Consider the following 21,744-nt stretch of genomic DNA (forward strand, 5'->3'; position numbering starts at 1 on the left):
AAAAAATAAAAAAACCAGGAGCTTACACCTGTACTGTTTAAAAATGTTAACTAGTTAAACACTGTTAGTCAGAAGAACCAAATTGACAGAAATTTGACAAAAATTAGGACCTAATTGAACACAAAACGAAAATGAAGACCAAATTAAATAAAAACAAATAAAATAAGGTGCAAATGTATATTTAAGTCTTATTATTATTATTATTATTTGCTTGTTATTGTTATTAATTATTCATAATGTTTAATAATAGTAATGATTATTATTATTGATTTTTTTTAATAGTTTTAATTCTTCAATTATTAAGAATGTGATTATTATTGATTGTTTTTTAATAGTTTTATTAGTTTTATTAATTATTCATAATGTTTAATAATAATAGTAATAATAATAATATTGTGTAACAGAATAATTTTAAAAATGTTATGATGGTTCTAAAATATTAAAGTGAAATTTAAGGTTGTGTTAACATATTATTAAGAATGTGATTATTATTATTATTGATTGTTTTTTAATAGTTTTTATAGTTTTATTAATTACTCATAATCTACAACAATATATAAAGAGAATTTCCTCTTTTGGATTCACATTTCATAATGTCAATTCTACCTTTTACAATATAATTATTTATTAAATATTTTAAAATTAACAGTTATTTTTACCTAATTTTGTAAAAATTTTTATCTTTTTTTTATTCATCAACAATTAATTTCTCTATTCATTTCACTTTATTTTTAATAAATATAAATTTATTTTATATATTAACTTAATAATATTACACTATTATCGCATACTAACATATTATTATTCATATATAAAAAATGTGTACACACAATCGCCATAATAATAATAATAATGCGTAACAGAATAATTTAAAAAATGTTATGATGGTTTAAAAATATTAAAATCAAGAGTGGAAATTTAAGGATGTGTTAATTACTGTCTGTGATGCATAGATACGATATGTATATCGGATACGACACGTAATAGATACACACTATATGAATATTGAAAAAATGTACAATAATTCTTAAAAACATAATAAATATATGATTATTAGTATATGAATCCAAATTAAAACTATATTACTAAAGTTGTCAACATAAAAAATATAAATTATTGTCATCATAAAAATACTACTACAAGAAAATTCTTAAATAATGACCAATTTTAGTAACAAAAAATATGTTAGAGACCAATTTTTTAATTAGAGACCAATTATTATGGTAGTCAAAATCTTGGCAACTAATGCTAGTAACCAATTTAGAAATCAATTATTTTGATAGTCAAAACCTTCATAGTTAATGTTAGTGAACAATTTAGAAACAATTCATAATAAAGACTATTTTACTTATCAATTTAGAGACCAATTATAATTTTTAGAACTTTTTTAGTTTTCAATCATTTTTAGTTTTTAAATTGGTACCCAAATTGGTCACTATATAGTGACTAATTATTTGTTGTCACAAAAATTCGTCATTATTTAAATATTTTCTTGTAGTTTACTATGATTTTATAAAGTAGAAACTTCATTATCGTTAAAGTATCCTAAAGTATCGGATACGGATACGTGTCGGACACGGATATGTGACCCAAGTTGAAGTATGGATACGTGTCGGACACGGATATGTGACCCAAGTTGAAGTATGGATTGCATCATATATTACTATTATATGGTGCATGTTATGCTATTGGTCCATCTCTGTAATCGTATCTATATATGTAAAAAAATGGAGCTCATTAAAATTAAAACCTGTTATCGCGATTTTATTAATTAATAGTTATGAAATTGAAAAATGTTTTAATTGAATTTGTTTATTTAAGTTATGTTGCAGAAAATGACAGAAAAGTTATGAAAATGCTGCATGTCAGGCTATTGGTGTGTGTGTTCATCTGGAATGAACAAAAAATGATGTGTATATAAAGGGGGAGTTGTGGAAGAAGAATGAGATATAAGAAGTGAGAGTGAAAAAAATGATGATATCATGTTTTGATTTTTGGAAGGGTGGAAAAACAGTAGAGGAAGGGAGTGAGGAGTGGAAGGAGATGAGCATGAAAGTGAGAGAAGCATGTGAGAGTTATGGTTGCTTCCTCTTGAGGTGTGATGAGGTCTCCACTGAAGAGCTGTTTAAGAATATGAAAACATTGTTTGATTTGCCTCAGAAAACAAAGCAACAACACACAAGTCCAAAACCTTTCAGTAGCTTTAACTCGCATAAATTAGTGAAAACTAGCTATGAATGCTTTGCAGTCGATGATGTTCTTCTCTCAACATCTCTGGAGACCTTCACCAACCGCATGTGGCCTCAAGGAAACCCACATTTTTGGTATTATTCATTCAATTCCTTCCCAATATTATGCTAAATTATAACTTAAGGCCTTGTTAAATTATTATTTTGATTGCATGCAGTGAGATGTTGAAGGGTATGAGCTTAAAGATGACAGAGATAAGCTTAGTGGTGTTGAAAATGATTGTGGAGGCTTATGGGCTTCCCGAGCATTACATTTCAGATGTTGAAAGCATGAAGAGTTGTAGCCAGATACGATTGAACATGTACAAGAGTGGTGCAAACAAGGGTACCTCTCACGATGGTGGTCACACTGACAAAGACACCTTAACCGTTTTGTGCCAAAATGAAGTTCAGGGTTTGCAGGTGCTTTCCAAAACAGGGGAATGGGTTGACATAGAGATACCCCAGAATTGCTTTGTGGTTATTGTTGGTGATGCATTGAAGGTATATATATATATATATATATATATATATATATATATATATATATATATATATATATATATATATATATATATATATATATATATGTGTGTGTGTGTGCGCGCGCGCAGAAAACCCTTAACTTAAACTTTGACATGAATTAATTGAAAATGTTGTTATATATGTATGTATTGAATAATGAAAGTTATGGTACATGAATGAACAGGCATGGAGCAATGGAAGGGTTCATGCAGCGATGCATAGAGTGGAGGTGAGAGGAGAGAAAGAGAAAGAGAGATACACTCTTGGAATTTTTGTGGCACCAAAGGAAGAGATGAAGATTGAGGTGCCTGGTGAGTTGGTGGATCACAAAGATCATCCTCTTCGTTATCGTCCATTTAATTATGGAGAGTTTCTCACTCACTTTTTTTCAACTCGCAACCATAATGCAATTGATGTGTTTGCTGATCTTTGAGAGTCACTCAGTTCATCATTATATATGAATGTACCATATCATCAAGTCAAAATAATACAATAAGGATTGGGCTAATACAATTACATCTCCTTTTATATAACATATTATTTTAATGATTAAAATATGTTAATCACTTTAGTTTCAATTTTCAAAATAAAATATTATAGGTGACTAAAATAGTGACTATTATGAATAAAAATTTGGTTAAAAGGAATAATTTCATACATTTCTAAAGTTAGAGCACTAAATTGGTCCAGAGTATCGAGAATGGATTAATTCCAATTTTCACTTAACGTTAAGGGACCAAAAACATATTTAATCCTAAAAATTATTATTGAAATTGAAAGTAAGTATTGAAAAAAACAGTTCAGATATAACACAAATTACATAATTTAATATTAATGGATAGTGGAGTGGGTATCTCAAATTAATACGGATAAAAAGATATATAATCTTACAAATGACATAATTTAATATTAATGAATAAGTGGAGTGGATATCTCAAATTAATACGGATAAAAAAAATATGTAATCCGTCCTGTCATCAAGGTAAACCTAAATATCTTACCTTAAAGTATTTAAATATATAATTGAGCATTATTGTTAATTTTATCCCAAGATGTATATTGTAAAGGTCGATATTTATCCTTTTGTTATGAAACCAATGGATGTTCATTTACTTGTTAGCTATTATTTATGATTGATTCTTATTGATATTATCATTAACTATTGTAACCAATCACTTGTATCCTTTGGTATGTCTTTTGTATCTATAAACATGGACTTTTTCTATTGGTAATGACACACAGAAAATTAGTCTCTACTATCTCTTTTCCTTCTTTTTTTATTTATTTTATAACATGTTATAAGAACGAGCACTATACTAAATATTTTCATATTACATGGGACTTGCAAATTTGTTAAAAAAAATGTGTAAAAAAAAATTTCTTGCTATTTTTTTCTAGGAATCTTGATTGGCAAGTAATTCCTTCATGAGTAATTATTTCTTACAAAATTATAAAATTCGCTAGTATTTTTTACAAAACTTGTTGTGAAAAGTGTTTTATACAACATATTTTACAAAAAAATTTGCAACAATTTCCTGAAAAAAAATTCATAACAAAATTTATAAGTATTTTCTACAAAAAAAAATTCAAAACAAAATTAACAAGAAATATAAAATTTTTTAGTATTGGAGGTTCTAATAAACCAAATTGAGATTAAGATAATGACTTGATATGTGTCACTGACTTGACATGTGGCACGATACTGATGTGACACGTGACAAAAATACTTTAAAATAAAAAATTACAAAAATACAAAACTTAAATTAAAAAAAATGAAGAGTTGACACATGGTACGTACTTAACGTTGTTAGTACCATACTAACGGAATGGATGTAATTGTTACACATTTTTTTAAAACATAGACCTAATTGAGACTAAAAAGGTATGGAGACCTATTTTAGATCTTAGTACAAAAACTAGAATTAATGGATCAAAGAAGTATTTTAATCAAAAGATTACTAGACTTTGTAAATGTCTTTTTTTCTATTAATATATATATATATATATATATATATATATATATATATATATATATATATATATATATTTATTTATTTATTTATTTTCTATGTGCATTCTTATTCTTTTGAAATACTTTTTATGTCAACTAATATTACAGCAACATATTATACATATTATTATGTGTATTTGTAGATTATACTTATCCAAAGTGTTACAATTAATTTTATCCTAATTTAAAATAAATTATTTAAAAATGAACTTAGCATACAAGCATTTTGTTTTCTGAAGTGTATAGCTCTACAACATATTTTAGTTACGTTAGCAAAATTGTAAATGAACTAAAAATATGCTAGACGTCAAATAATTAGAATAAGAACGGTCTATTCTAAAATTTATACCAAACTAAACAAATTGATATTATAACATGAGAGATAATATTTAGGAAAGGGAGGAGAAAAAAGTTACGGAATTACCTGTGAAACTCCATACTACTACCAATCAAATTTGTCTTTACATGTGCTTCAACTTCTGCATTTATTATTGTTTTTTTTTTCCACAAGTGACATATAAAAAATATCTGCTAGTTATTTTGACAAATTTTATAATTGGGGCCACTAGGAAGGAAAAAAACTGTTCTATTTGCTGAGAATTTTTATCTTTTGTAAATTTATTTGCGAGATTTTTTATGAAATATTTTAAATATTTGTAAATAGAGTTGCATCATTCTTTTTTAAAGGTTTACGACGATCTATGATATCTTATTTATAACATGGAGATTTAACTTCTTCTTTTTTTACAATAATTAAAGAATATATCAATGGTAGAGTATTTTGAATGTTTCAATCCTTATACGCAAAAACACAAAAAGGAAAAAAAAAATACAAAACCGACGTATATAGTCTTTATATAATAAGGAAAGATTGGGTGAAACCAAACCTAAAAGAAATACATACATCCAAAACCAACAAAAAAAAAATAATATCGACCAAAACTTCTTCAAACACTCCATGTTATTGAGACAAGACTTTTTCTACAAAGTTTTAACTTCTATATCATTTTTAAAACCTCGACAAGAAGCATGATAATTAAACCATCTGATTTTGAAGGGTGATTCACTTCTCCGTATTAAAAAAAATGATATGAGACTTTTTATACTTTTCTTGACGTGAGACTCTTTGTATTTTGCTTATAGTGTCATTCAAAATGCTTTTGAAGATGTCACAAGAGAAATTTCCAAAACTACCATTTTAAAAAGAATAACTTCTCCAACACCCAAAAAAGAACAGTAGCATCTACAAGAGTTTTAATCTCTTATTAATAACTATTATTTTGTAGAATTTTCAAAACTACATTTCAGTTTTTTTATTCTTTTGTGGGGTAATATTCTCTTCAATTTTCAATTTGACAATTATATTTTAGAAATTTTAACATCTCTCATTTGTATTATTTATTTTGTGGATTTAATACCTTGTTTTTCTTACATTATTTATAATTTTTTAAATACAATAATTTGTTAATAATTAAAAATTTTTGTACATGACCATGTATGTCAGGTGCTTATAACTTTTTGGCAACAACATTTATTTGTAATATAAATTTCGTTCAAATATTTTAATTATGGTAAAAAATATAGTAAAGTGCTCACTTTCTTCTTATTAGTAATGTTATAGCCTGAAAATTTTAATAAATTTCTTATCAATTCTTCTTTCTTCTTATTGTCTCATCTAATATTATATTATATTATTTATTTGATTTATCTGTTTACATTTTTTTTAATTTTATTATAAGATTTTTTTTTAATTTTAGTATAACATTATATTATATTATTTTTTACGAGGTTTTTCCATATATAATATTTTAGTATAATTATTATTATTACTATTATTATTTTTATTAGTTTTACAATTATTATTATTAGGCTTAAATATACATTTAGTTCTTATTCTCATTTTGTATTCAATTATGTCCTTATTTTTGTCAAATTTGGGTCAATTTAGTCCTTTTCACGGTGTTTAAGTAGTTAACGTTTTTTAACAATATATGTTACGTGTCAACTCCTGATTTTTTTGTTTTTTAACTAAAAACAGAAATAACAAATATCGAGACTAAATTGAACAAAAAGAAATAATAAAACCACAAACTGACATGTGACACTAGCATTGACATGTGGCACAATTGTGTCTTGACATGTGGACACTTTTTTTGAAATTAAAAAAATCAAAAAACCAGGAGCTTACACGTGAAGGACCTAATTGAACACAAAACGAAAATGAGGACCAAATTGAATAAAAACAACTAAATTAAAGACCAAATGTATATTTAAACCTTTTTATTATTATTATTATTATTATTATTATTATTATTATTTGTATTATTATTAATGATTCATAATGTTTAATAATAATGATTATTTTTTAATAGTTTTAATTCTTTAATTAACACCAGTGTAGGAAGGGGTTTTGGCAGCGGTTGTTTTTAATATTATGCACTGGTTCCCGAACCGAAGCATATTGGGGCAAGGCCAAAAGAGCATAGCTTTTGGCCTCGGTAAAGACCCGAAGCCATAGAGCCCTCTTCTGCCTCGATTCAGTGGAACCCGAGGCCATAGAGTCCGGCCTTTTAGCCTCGGTTTTGGTTACACCCGAGGCCATATGTGCTTCTTTTTTTTTTTTATAAATTCGGCCCCCTTTTGGCCTCGGTTTTGGTTGCACCCGAGGCCATATGTGCTTCTCTTTTTTTTTTTAAATTCGATCCCCTTTTGGTCTCGATTTTGGTTGCACTTGAGGGCACATGTGCTTTTTTTTAAAAAAATTCGATCCCCTTTTGGCCTTGGTTTTGGTTGCACCCGAGGCCATATGTACGCTTTTTGCTTCGGTTCTGGTATGAACCAAGGCCTAATATGTTTTTTTTTAATGCAGTTTCTGTTTTGGTGTTATTCCCACATTTAAACCTGCAAATTTTGTTCAGCACCCAACACAGACCAGAATAGATCAAAACATAATATTTTATAACACATCCATAATTCAAATTCATTTAAAAGACAATTACAAATCATTTACAATCAAGATACATGTCCTAATCAATAGTATTGTACATTTCAATTATATATTTGGCACATGCTATCCTACAAAACTTGATGGACTTTGCGGGAATTGCTGCAGGACTCTTGAATGTCTACAAAATAATAGATTAAGTTAAGTTAGTATATAAAAAGGAAATATTGCAAAGTATTTGTTTTAATTCAAATATATATTACCGTTTCCCAATTTGTTGTAATACGAGCACGCACAATGGTTGTCATCCATTGCATTATATAGTAACCGCACTCATATGAGTCAGTTTGTCTATTACACTACATTATATTAACAACATTATATTAACAACGTTACAATTAATTAAGGAAGAAAATCAAGCAAACAATTATAAAGATATGGATAGAAATATCAAACCTGAAGAGAATACCATACAAGACCTTTTGCCTTAGTCGTTGATCTCCCTAACAACATGTTATGTGCAGCAATTGAACTATGATATAGGGAATAAGTTAGGATATTTTTATATAACATGTCATATTCATAAGATTGATATTGAGGTTCTTACCGATCTATCACTTGTTTAAGATGGTTGGGGGAGGGCGATGCAAAGAGGAAAACCACACAGTAAGGTTCTCCCTTAGGAAACTACAAGTAACTGCCATTGACGCCTGATCAGAAAATAAATTCATTGTTATGCATTAAAATGACTGATTATATGTAATTATGCACTGGTGTAATACTTATATACTATTAAGAATGTGATTATTATTATTGATTATTTTTTAATAGTTTTATTAATTATTCATAATGTTTAATAATAATAGTAATAATAATAATATTGTGTAACAGAATAATTTTAAAGATGTTATGATGGTTTTAAAGTATTAAAGTCAAGAACGAAAATTTAAGAGTGTGTTAATATATTATAAAGAATGTGATTATTATTGATTGTTTTTTAATAGTTTTTATAGTTTTATTAATTATTCATAATATATAATAATACATATATAGAGGATTTCCTCTTTTATGTTTCCCTATTATTGTTATTAAACATTACTAACACGTATATGCCTGTGTACCCTAGTATTTAATAATAATAATAATGCATGTCTGTGTGTACCCTAGTGTTTAATAATAATAATAATGTGTAAGAGAATAATTTAAAAAATGTTACGATGATTTTAAAATATTAAAGTCAAGAACGGAAATTTAAGGGTGTGTTAATTAATATTATATGGTGCATGTTATGTTATTGGTGCATCTCTGTAAACGTATCTATATATGTATAAAAAATGGAGCTCATTAAAATTAAAACCTGTTATCGCGATTTTATTAATTAATAGCTACGAAATTGAAACATAGTAATAACAAAAAATAAATTTACCATAGTAATAACAAAAAATAAATTTAAATGTAATTAAACTTAATCCCTTTTCTTGTTGCAGTTCATAATATATATTCATTCCTAACAACACAACACAAGTGACAGATATAAAAAAATATCTGCCAGTTATTTTAACAAATTTTATAGATGAAGCAACAGAATTGATTTTATTGAAAAGGAGGTACAATTATATGAGCGATCCCCTGAATATTTTGACTTGATCTGGTGCATATGGATCATAATCATGAATTACTTTCAAAGACCAGCAAACACTTCAAGTGCATTTCCGTTGTTGGTACGGCGATTCTCAGCATAGAAACTGAGAAACTCTCCATAATTAAAAGCACGATACTGAAGAGGATGAATTTTTTCATCAACCAACTCACGAGGCACCTTGATCTTCATATCTTCCCTTGGTGCCACAAAAACTCCAAAAGTGAATCTCTGTTTCTCTTCATTCGTCACCACTCTATGCATCGCTGCATGAATCCTTCCATTGCTCCATGCCTGTTTCATTAACGTAGCTATAACCACAACTTCATAATTATAATGTAAAAATTATATAAGTATACAATTTTCTACGTATATGTATACCTTCAATGCATCACCAACGATAACCACAAAGCAATTCTTGGGTATGACTACGTCAACCCATTCCCCAGTTTTGGATTGCACCTGCAAACCCGGAACTTCATTTTCACACAAAATGGTTAAGGTGTTTTTGTCAATGTGATCATTGGCGATATTCCTGTTCACAGTGTTTTTTTTGTCAGTATCGTACATGTTCATTCGTACGTTGCAAGAACTCTTAAGGTTTTCAACATCTGAAATGTGATGCCGGGGAAGCCCATAACCCTCCACAATCATCTTCAAGATCACCAAGCTTAAATCCGACATCTTTAAGCTCGTACCCTTCAGTGTCTCACTGCATAAAAAAACACACGTTACGAGGTCTTACAAGCTATCATTAATTTACCAGAATATTACAAAATGAATACCAAAACTGCGGGTTTCCTTGAGGCCACATGAGGTTGGTCAAGTTGTCCACAGATGTTGAGAGAAGAACATCATCGATTGCAAAACTTTCATAGAGAGTGGACATATAGTTATACGAGTTGAAGCCTCTGAAAGGCTTTGGACTCGTGTGTTTTTGCTTTGTTTCTTGAGGCAAATCAAACAGTGCTTTCATATTATTAAACAGTTCTTCGCGTGCACCATTGGAGTTCATCTCATCACACCTCAAGAGGAAGCAACCATAACTCTCACATGCTTCTCTCACTTTCATGCTCATCTCCTTCCATTCCTCACTCCCTTCCTCTATTATTTTTCCATCCTTCCAAAAATCAAGACATGAAATCGTCATATTCTCACTCTCACTTGTTCTTTCTCTCTATCTCTCTGGATGTGATTTGTTCTTCTGCAACTTCCTCTTATATAGGTACCATGGACACTAATTTGCGAACATATCACATGAAGGACAGATATTTTAACAATATTTTAACTACATGACAAAACAATTTATACCTACAGGACCTAGGATCAATGGAACATACATATAAATTGTGATTTTTCTTAAACGTGGGAATATATAAAATCATGAAAATAAAGTCAAAGATACAAATTGAAATTTAACCCACTTATTTACACGTACATGTGCATCACGGCTAATTAAAAATAGGCAGAATCCCTCGAAATAGATTCTAAATCTTATTATATATTTTTAACAAATAAAATATATGAATATTTTACGGAAAAAAATTTTTTTTTTTTGAATAAAATTTTTTGTTTAAATTGAAGTTATAATATATATATATATATATATATATATATATATATATGAATTAAAAAAATCTCAATTAAATTTTGAAGATATAGGTGAATGCATCCTAATAAAAACCAAACATTCTAAAGTGATGGGCACAAGAAGATTCACAACGACGTTGGGAGACTTGCCTAAAAATATTTTAAAAAAAACTAGGAAAATATAAAGTAATATTTATCCATTTTCTTTTAACTTTTCAATCGTTTTATTTTAGTTATATATTATTTACTTTTTAATTATATTAAAATGTAAATTTATTATATATATATATATATATATATATATATATATATATTATATTGGATTCGGGGACGGGTACACATGCGAATGCAAATCAAACGGAGGGTATTGTGGTACGCAAGTTGTTAGATTATATTAATCAATTAATTTGGTTTGTCATTATGGTGAGTTGACTTCATAATTATATATATTAAAAAGAACTTTTAACTTCATTATTTTTTATGTTTTTAGTGTATGTTGGGAGTAGGGATGACAACCGGACAGGGATGAGTTTTACTATCTCATACTCATCTTTGTAAAAAAATTCATCCTCATCCTCATGCCCAAATACAATGGGTATTGAATTTGTCTCATCCCTATCCCCACCGGGTAACAGGTATAATCTCGTACTCATACCCGTATCCGTTTTCTTACTACTTTAATATTAATTTTAATTCATTTTTATAAAGTAATAAAAATTACGATAAATGAAGCATAATATTATCAAATATTCAATATTAGGAGGATGATTTGTTTCTTCGATATCAAATACTTTGAAATAAATTATAGTTATTTACATTTTATATTAGAATACCAAATAAAATCTCATGAACCAAACCATTTATTAAATTTACAAACATTAATGAAACATAGTTGATAAATTTTAAAAATATTCAAATTAAAATATATTTTAATATATTTTAAATGTTTGTTTACTTCAATTTTTTAAATTATAATGAATCTATTTTTTATACATTAATAAAAGTTATAATACATCACTCGATCAAAATGACGCAAAGAACAAATAATAAACATAATAATAAAATTTTAACATAAATCTTGTATCTTTTGAACTCCAGTATATGTTGGATGGTGGCAGGGGCGGATCATCATGGGTGCAGGGAGGGGCCTTGGCCCCCCAAAAATTTTGAAACTCTTTTTACAATAAATATTTTGATTTTTTATTATAAATATTAGGTATTTTGATTTTATTTTGTTATAAATATTAAATTAAATATTTTTTTTCTTTTATAAACATAATAATTAATACTAATAAATAATAAAATATAAAATCAAATATAATAAAGAATAAAGATTAAAAAGATTTATCAAGATATTTTTAATTATTTGTTTTCATTATAGATTGTGTTTTTCATAAATTGTTTTCATATTTCATTCTCATCTGTTTTCTTTTGTTTCTGAAAAGAAAAAGATCTATTATTTTCACTCTTATTTCTCTTTTATTCTCTTCCATCCTCAAGAAAGAAAAGAAGAAAGTAATTCTTTCGTCTCACTTGGTAGTGAAATATTTATTCAATAATTTATTTGATGGGCCTATTTTATATGTCTATGTCTTGAATTTCTTACAAATTTTTCTCATCTTCCATTCTTACCTATTTTCTTTTCTTTTGGAAGAGAAAAAAACCAATTATTTTTGCTTTCATCTCTCAACTGTTCTCTTCCATTCGAAGAAATAAAGAAGAAGGTAATTCTCTTTTGTCTCACTTGGTAGTGAAATATTAGTTTAATAATTTATTTAATGAGTCTCTTTTATATTAATTTTTTATTTTATCAACATAGAAGAAAAAATGATTGTACTGTGTGTTTTTTATAATTGAATTTTAAGTGTGGTTTGATTATCATCGAATTTTCTTTTGGTATTTATGTCTCTCAATTTTTTATTAGATTATGATAAATTATTTTTTAGTATTTTTTTTAAAATAGGTATATTGATGAAGAATAAAGGAATAGATTATTTAAATAGTTATATTGATAAATCATTTTTGGTATTTATGTCTCTCAATTTTCTTCGTATACTTCATTTTTTATTGTGTTAGTGACAATAATGAAATGTATAAATTTTGGATGTATTATTTGGACACCCCCAACAATGGTGGTCAACATCCGCCAGTGGATGGTGGCAAAAAAATATTCAATGCAATTACATTAAATTTTTATATTGTAGTAAATAAAAATTATTTATACAATTATAGTGAAAAAATTAAATTATGATTGTAATGAGTTAGAAAATAAAAAATAATTAGATAAAATTTTATGAGGAAAATAAACAAAAAATAAAAATATTAAAAAATTAACAAATGTGTGTCTTATAAACAATTTGGAGACTATTGAAACAAATCGCACAAAAGAAAACAAATATGTAATTAAGGGTATGATAAGATGAAAAATATCTAAGAGATCTAAGAAAATTTTTCAAATATCAACATATATACTCAATGGTTGATAAAAAATAACGCAAAGAACATATAATAAACATAATAATAAAATTTGATCATAGATTTTGTATCTTTTGAACTCCAATATATGTTGGATGGTGATAAAAAAATATTTATGGCAATTACATTAAATTTTTATATTGTAGTAAATAAAAATTATTGATACAATTATAGTGAAAAAATTAAAGTATGATTGTAATGAGTTAGAAAATAAAAAATAATTAGATAAAAAGAAAAACATGTTTTTGGAATTTTTAAGGTATCTACTAAAAAGAAAAAAAAAATCAATTAAGTCTTAAATTGACACTTTAATGATTTTTTTTTTTTACAATTTTTAGATGTTTAACAATATTTTTTTGTTGGTTTTTCTGTTAATTTATACTTTTTTATGTTGTTTTTTTTTAAGTTTTAAATGTTTAACACTATTTCTTTGTTGGTTTTTTGTTAATTTAAATTTTAACAACATTAAAATATAATTATTTTATTATTTAATTAGTTTTTAAATTTTATTAGTGAACATTAAATAAAATATTAAATACACATGTACAATATTTATGGGCATTTTTGTCTTTTAAAGAAAATAAAGTTGAATTAATGATTATTAAGTCAGGTTTTATTTAATATTACAGTATGTATTTTTGTAGGATCCAATGTATATTAATTATCATTAGCCAGTGCCCTAAGGGCACTGGTTAGCAAGACCCTTATATATATTCAAAAAAAAAAAACTCTTAACTATAGACAGTCTATTATCTCTGGTAAGACGTTAATTCAGTATATTATTTATGGAAAAATAGGTTAAAATACTCCCTTGATCTATGTTTTTGTTGAAAATCTCAAATAGATTCTAAGAATTTTTTTAGTCTCAATTAGGTCTATATTTTTGAAAATGTGTAACAATTAGGCTCATTCCGTTAGTATGATGTTAACGGTGTTAAGGATGTGTCACGTGTCAGCTCCACATTTTTTTGAATTTTTTTTGAATTTTTTGAATTTCTTTTTTGAATTTTTTGAATTTTTTGAATTTTTTGAATTCTTTTATTAAAAATTATTCATATCACGTGTCACATCAATATTGTTCCACGTGTCAAGTCAGTAAGGTGACACATATCAAATCATTGTCTGAATCTCAATTTGATCCATATATTTATTATTTTTACTACATTTGAGTTCATTTTTTTAAAATTTTTTAAATATATTTATTTTAACCTTTTACAAAATTGTTTTAAAATTTTATATTTAAATTTATAAAATTTTTATTTTTAAACCAACTCTAACATTTGTATATAAATTATTTAAAACAATTTTGTAACAAGTTAAAATAAATATTTTAAAATTTTAAAACAAAATATAAAATAAAGTTAATATTATTAAAAGGTTTAATAAAAATATCATTCTAAAATTTACATAAAAGTTAAATTTGATCTCAATTTGGAGATGATGAAATTGAAAATTAAAAAAAAAATGGACTGAAATATAATTAAAATAACAAATATATGGACCAAATTGAGATTCAAACAATGACTTGACACATATCATCTTACTGACTTGACACGTGCCACAATATTGATGTGACACGTGATATGAATAATTTTCAAAAAAAATTTAAATAATTTAAAAAATTAAAAAAATAAAAAAAATGCGGAGTTGACACGTGGCATATCCTTAACACCATACTAACGGAATGAACTTAATTATTACACATTTTTAAAAATATAAACTTAATTGAGACTAAAAAAAAATCTTATAACCTATTTAAAATTTTTCAACAAAAACATAGACCAAAAGAGTATTTTAAATAATGGACAATTAATATACAACTCAATAATACATCACAAAACCACGATTCCGCGACTCTGATTCCCCCGCTCTTCGGGAAATCAAGGGGACTTACCACACGCTGCCCCATTTCCGTCCTCGGCAGGAATCGAGCACGCGGCCTTGCTCTGATACCAAAGGATGAGCACGCAGCGCTAGCCACTTGACCAAAAGCTATAGCTGTTAGTAAGGGTTCACACTTTGATACTTAATCCCTCGGTCCCACCACGATTCCAGATAAAATAAAGAGTTTTTGAGCCTTATGATTACTTATATTCTTTTATAAGTATTACTCTACAGTGTATTCCGTAGATTCCTGCCTATTATCTCTTACTACTGCTTTTCCTCTTTGACTACACTGCTTCTATACTGCTTTTCTGTTTTGCCTACACTGCTTTCTTATTTTTCTGTTTTAATGGATAACATACAGCCATTTCTAGGCTCCGATTACAAATCAGCTCTAACTGCTGTTGAAAAAATTACAAACTCTCCTCCTGTAGGTTATAAAAAACCTACTTCAGAAGTAGACCCTGTACACACAGTCCTTATAGGACAAAATAACACTATAATAGCTCTTCTAGAAGAAGTTTCTAGAAAATTGAATCATATGATTGATTCTACTAAAAAGACGAACTTGTCCCAAGACATAGATGGTCTTATAAAGCAAGTATCAAAACTATCTTTAGGGACACATACACATATAAAAGCAACTTCTAAAAATTCACAAAAATTTATCAAAGTTACAACTAAAAAAGATTCAAAAGCTGCAAGTACCAACGCAGCACCTTCTTCAAACAATGAAAATAGTTTGTAATGATGACACAAACCAATACGTCTACACAAACACAAACTGATAATATTAATATGAATAGTACAACAGAACCTAGTAGCACACAAAGATTCCCTGGAACCCCCAGAAGATTAAGGGAACATCAGACTAGAAGTCAAAATCTTATACAACATCCAGGAATTTTAGATAGATTCTTAAATAGACAAAGAACTACTAACATTAGAAGATTAGAAGATTTAGTAGACATACACCAAAATACAGATATAGGATCTAACTCAAGGATAGATTCTCTAAATCCTAGACAATTATACAACATAGGATGGCTAAGTTCAGAACGAACAAGCCTCTATCGATATAGGAGAATAGAAGATTTTCATCTCCCTGACAATACCTATGAGATAATCCCTCTAATATCTCCACAAACAGGAAGACAATTACAAAATCAACAAGGAAGATATGTCCACATGGGATTAATTACCATCGGAGTAAGATCCTTAGCCAGACATATGATTGGAGCTAGAGCTTTGATAGTTCTACACGATTCAAGATTTCAGAATAATGATTCACAAAGTGTAATAGGGATTTTAGAAGTAGATTTAAATCAACCCTTTTCTCTTATTTATCTTGCTCCAAATTTCACATTAACTTTACAAGATTTTATAAATCATATAAACCTAGAAGTACAAACGATAGGTTTTGGACCCAATTGGATGGGTGAAAATCTACATTTAGACATAACCTTCATAGGAAGAATAAGTAACCATATTTCTTCTATGTATAGAATAAACACTAGACCATTAGAAGAAGCCATTAGCTCTTATGGTACACAGTTCTTGCCAGCTCAAGCCTTCACAAGAAGAAATGAAGGACATTTATGGCAAACACATTTACCCAAAGAACAGGAGAAGGCTGTCCATTTTATAGATTCTGGTTCCATTTTTACTTGATGGAATCCACTTTTGAGATCAAATTTTGAAAACCATTTTGCATTTTGAATACGATTTATAAGAATTTCTTTAGACGGAATTGTATATCCATCTTCAACTGTATTATCGTTTAAACGTTTATAATTATAAACCATTCTAGTTTACCTCTTTTTTGTTCGGAAGATTTATTTACTATGAAAGCAGGACTCCTGTGAGGACTTTCACTTGGAGCTATTACTTTTAATTTCAGAAGATGGTCAATATGCATTCGACATTCTTCCTGTTCCCAATTATTGAACTGAATATCTTTAGTCTTTATAATTAAATCGGGGTTGATTATGTTTAATTTACAAGTAACAGGATCACGATCCCAAAATTTGGTGGGATCTTCTCCTATTATGCTGGTTTTATTTAACCTATCCAAAATCTGTTGGATATTATCAAAAGTGATTGTTTTAGATATTTTTATGGAGGAAAAAGAGTCCATAGTGTCATTTGAACAGTAATCTATGGATTCTAAATCTTCTTTCATATAATCACACTTTTCTGATGATCTGGTGTTTGTACATGAACATTCATCAGAGGATGGTTTTGTATAGCTGTCTCCACTAATTATGGGTGACATTTGTGTTTTATCACTAATAATGACATAATCCTTATTTATAGTGATAGTTCTATTATGGCCTAATATAAAATCTAAACCAATAATCATGCTTTGTTTTGAAGGGACTAAATTTTCTACACGCATGGTTTTAAGATGTATTTTTTGGCCAAATAGGTCACAATTTGTACTGAATTGAAGAGAAATATTGTTTATTTCTTCATCATTTATCATTACTATTCCAGACATAGTTCTTGTTTTTTGTATATGTTTACTCTTAGTAATCATATATGAAGGTACTTTTGTTCTGCAGACGACTGTCTCGGAACATCCTGTGTCTAAGAGGGCTTGTATGATTTCTTCCTTAGCAGGGTTTTTGTTTTGTTTTGGAAAATTTAATTTTACTAATACTTTAACAGATATTAGTTGTTTTTCGTTGCAAACCAATGGGATACATTCTGTGGTTCCCATCATGTTATTTTGTATGTTTTTTGAGATGGTGCTTGTTTCAGGATCTTGGATTATTTGTTCTAGACGAAGGATTTTTTCTTCAAGGTTATTTACTCTGGTTTCTAAAATTGAAGTCCTAGTATCAATTATGTTTTTATCTTTTGTGTTTTCTTTTTGTTCTAAAAAGATAGGTATTTCTTGTATTTTTAGATGTGTTGTAATACATTTTATATTGTAGCATAAAGGACAATGAGCCCTTTGTGATTTATGAAAATACCACGTGCAGTCGATTGAGACTTATGACTATAAGATTGGCTATATCTAGGTTTTCTTCTGGGCATATATTTTTTATTTTGATTGTATTGTTGTGGAGTGTATATTTGTTTACAAATTCCAGAATCAGAATTTTTTAATTGTTTTTGTATTGCAATATGTGTACAAGTGTCTTCCATTACTTTCATAATATGTTGTATTCTTATTGAGAGGTTATTTAACATGGGGGTTACCTCATCGTTTTTCCAGGATTCTCTGATTTTCTGGCCTAATTTTCCTGGAAGTTTGAGAAACATCTTTTCTCCAACACTTATATCATGAAAACATCCGGCTATAGAAGCATACATGAGATAATCTTGTAAAAATTCTTTGATTTTTCCAAAATATGTTATAGACAACCTTTCTAGATGTCCTAAATAAATTTGTTGTCTGAGTGTATTCCCATCATTTGCAGATTGAGAAGTGAGTAATCTTTGTATTAGAGAGCAAAAATTATAAATGTTAGGACCTGGTTCGATTACTAATGTATTTAATTCTGTTGGGTAATTTTTTTTAAAAGATTCCCAACATGCTCTGGCTATATCACCTAAGTAGGTTTCACCTTTGGCAATCATGTCTTGTGAAGACTGAACTTCCTTTTCGTAATGGATACCATAATCACGGATTACAGTAGCAGTCCATTGTTCAATGTATGTTGGTAATAATTGAGGGTCAATTCCTCCTATGTTTAATAAAAGATTTGGCAAAGGGAAATTTGGTTCTATTGGAAGCCTCTTCCCCTGTGTTGTATATTGATTATCTGTAAAAGTAACATTTGTTGGGGATTCTCTGGGTATGAATCCAGTAGAATAGCTTTGTGTACCAACATGTTCTAACTGATAACTGTTGGGGTTTACTGATCCTACACTTGTATTGACGAAACCTATTGTAGATAAAGGTTCTGATATTACTGAAGAGCTGTCTTCTTTGTCTAAATATAGGTTATCAAGAAAATTATTTATGATATCGTCTGTTTCATCATAAATATCTTCAATATCTGTGTTTGTAAAGGGATCTAAAGATCCTTGTCTATACATGGCTATAATTGCCTGATGATGATTCCATTCTTCATCAGTCATTTCATCATCTTCGTATTGTATGGTATTCATCATGGAAATGTGTTCGTTATCAGGAATGGCTGAAGTGCTATGCCTATTTTCGGCTAACCTATCTTGTTCTAAGTCAAGTCGTGGTATATTTGTGTAATCTACAAAACTTAGACTAAGTCCTCTAGACTAACCTTTACATGTGTCTATATAGATGACATACTAGTTTTTTCCAAAACAAAAGAAGATCATTATCTCCACCTAAAACAAGTATTATACAAACTTGAAAAATATGGCTTAATTATATCAAAAGGAAAAATGGAAATTTGTAAAAATTTCATAGAATTCCTTGGAACAGAAATAGGTAATGGAACCATAAAACTCCAACCTCACATTTCTAAGAAAATTCAAGACTTTCCTGATAAAATGGAAGACATAAAAACCCTAAGATCTTTTTTAGGACTTTTAAATTATGCCAGGGGTTTTATCCCAGATTTGGGAAAATATACTGCTCCTTTGTACAATAAAACTTCTCTAAAAGGAGAAAGAAAGTTCAATTCTGAAGATATAAAATTGGTTCAAAACATAAAACAAAAGGTAAATAAATTACCTACCCTACAATTACCATTAGATTCAGATTATTTAGTACTTGAATGTGATGGATGCGAATCAGGATGGGGAGCCATCCTAAAAAGGAAGAAAAATAAATACTTGTCAAAAGATAATGAACAAATATGCAGATATGCTTCTGGAAAATATACTGTGAAACCACAAGTTTATCAGACCAGCACTGATTATGAGGTCAATGCAATTATACACGCCTTAGAAGCATTTAAATTATTTTTGATAAATAAACCAGAAATAACCATTAGAATTGATTGTGAAGCAATCGTTTCCTATGGGAAAAACCAAATAAATAATGACAAAAAACCTCACAGACGATGGTTACTTTTTAGAGACTACATAAATTCCGGAAAAATTATAAACTTTGAACATATTAAAGGATCTGACAATATGTTTGCTGATATCCTTTCCAGGTACATTATACAAAAGTAAGACTCAAAAGAGTTTTCTATACAGTCACATATATGAATATGTTACACATTGAAGATCCAGAAATCCCCCCTGGATTCCGGGTCAGGGTCAGAACAAACATTATGGCCACAAGGAATTAGTCCTAATTTTAGTCCTAATCCTGCCATCGAAATATCTAAACTAATAAAAAGGTTTAAGAGAATTACTTTAGTTTAATTTAAAAGAAAAACTTTTTCAAAATTTAAAAGCTATGTTTTATGTTATTTCTTATTTTCTTTTATTTAGTTTTTCTTTTTCATACCTTCCTTTTTCACTTTTTTTTTCTATTTCAATTTTTATTTTCAATCTCTCATCATTTTAAAAGTTAAATTATACCAAAATAAAATTTGATCTTAAAAAACAATATTTTATTTTAAATATGTTTGATTTTCTTCTTTTTTTTTTAAAGAAATATATTTTCCTTTTATATATACTTTTTATAATATATCTCTATATGTTAAAAATAATAAAATCATAATCTAATTAATTATTAACCGAACTTTTATTTGTATAAATAAAATTATTTTAGACTTTAAAACTATATAAATAAAAATAAATAAAAAGACGTATTAAAAATACATTTTAAGGTAAAAAAAACCTCATAAATTTTCTTAAAATATTAAATTTAAAATTTAAAATTTGATTTAAGATATTTATAATTTATTTTTTTCAAGTAAGTGAGAAATAATAAATTTTATATTAGAACAATTACAATAAAAAATTAAAAATTATTTTTTTTTCAAAAGAAAAACTTGATGAAAAAAATGAGTTGTAAATAAAATTTTAGTTTAAATAATTTTAAAATCAGATAAAATACATGTTTAATTCCTATAAAATGAATAAAATTTGATTTTATTTCTTACGATAAAATTGTTTTCCAGTACCACAATTTTGTCTCTTAAAATTTGCCTTAAGAAACATAAGTAAAATTTTCGTAAGGTTCTGAAACATTTTTAGACATGAAATATTAATAGATAATAGAAATTAAAACACATAAACAATATCCTGTCTTTTTACTTTCTTTATACACTCCACAACATTCTTCCAATACGCCCAAAAATTGTCCGATAAATAAATAATTTTTAGATTGCAACACATCCCACAAAGTATTAACCAAAATGTACTCAAAAAAACTCAGATAACCATAAACAGAGAAAAAAACGTTCCAGGTTTATTTCAAAATAATGTAAACAAACACCAAGTACATGATTTTTTGATAAAACGTTTTTAAATAAATATATACTTCAAACATAATAGAATCTAAGTAAATAAATATACAATACAAATATTATAGAATTTAAATTTAACTTATCCT

At 27.4% G+C, this 21,744-nt stretch overlaps 2 protein-coding genes across 2 annotated transcripts; one reads left to right on the top strand and one right to left on the bottom strand.

The window, feature by feature from the left end:
• Positions 1-1,970: 1,970 nt before the first annotated feature.
• On the top strand, positions 1,971-3,252 carry LOC114195925 (probable 2-oxoglutarate-dependent dioxygenase AOP1). Its single transcript, XM_028086373.1, has 3 exons — positions 1,971-2,324; positions 2,408-2,732; positions 2,938-3,252. The coding sequence occupies exons 1-3, from the start codon at positions 1,972-1,974 to the stop codon at positions 3,184-3,186; spliced, it is 927 nt and encodes a 308-aa protein (XP_027942174.1). The 5' UTR covers position 1,971; the 3' UTR covers positions 3,187-3,252.
• A 6,008-nt stretch (positions 3,253-9,260) lies between these two features.
• On the bottom strand, positions 9,261-10,689 carry LOC114162776 (probable inactive 2-oxoglutarate-dependent dioxygenase AOP2). The gene is made up of 3 exons (XM_028046751.1): positions 10,133-10,689; positions 9,729-10,059; positions 9,261-9,641 (listed from the first exon to the last, which is right to left on the bottom strand). Exons 1-3 carry the CDS (start codon positions 10,495-10,497, stop codon positions 9,390-9,392), a joined length of 948 nt encoding a protein of 315 aa, XP_027902552.1. The 5' UTR covers positions 10,498-10,689; the 3' UTR covers positions 9,261-9,389.
• Positions 10,690-21,744: the final 11,055 nt, after the last annotated feature.

The sequence above is a fragment of the Vigna unguiculata genome, chromosome 9 (assembly GCF_004118075.2).
Source record: "Vigna unguiculata cultivar IT97K-499-35 chromosome 9, ASM411807v1, whole genome shotgun sequence".
Taxonomy (NCBI): domain Eukaryota; kingdom Viridiplantae; phylum Streptophyta; class Magnoliopsida; order Fabales; family Fabaceae; genus Vigna; species Vigna unguiculata.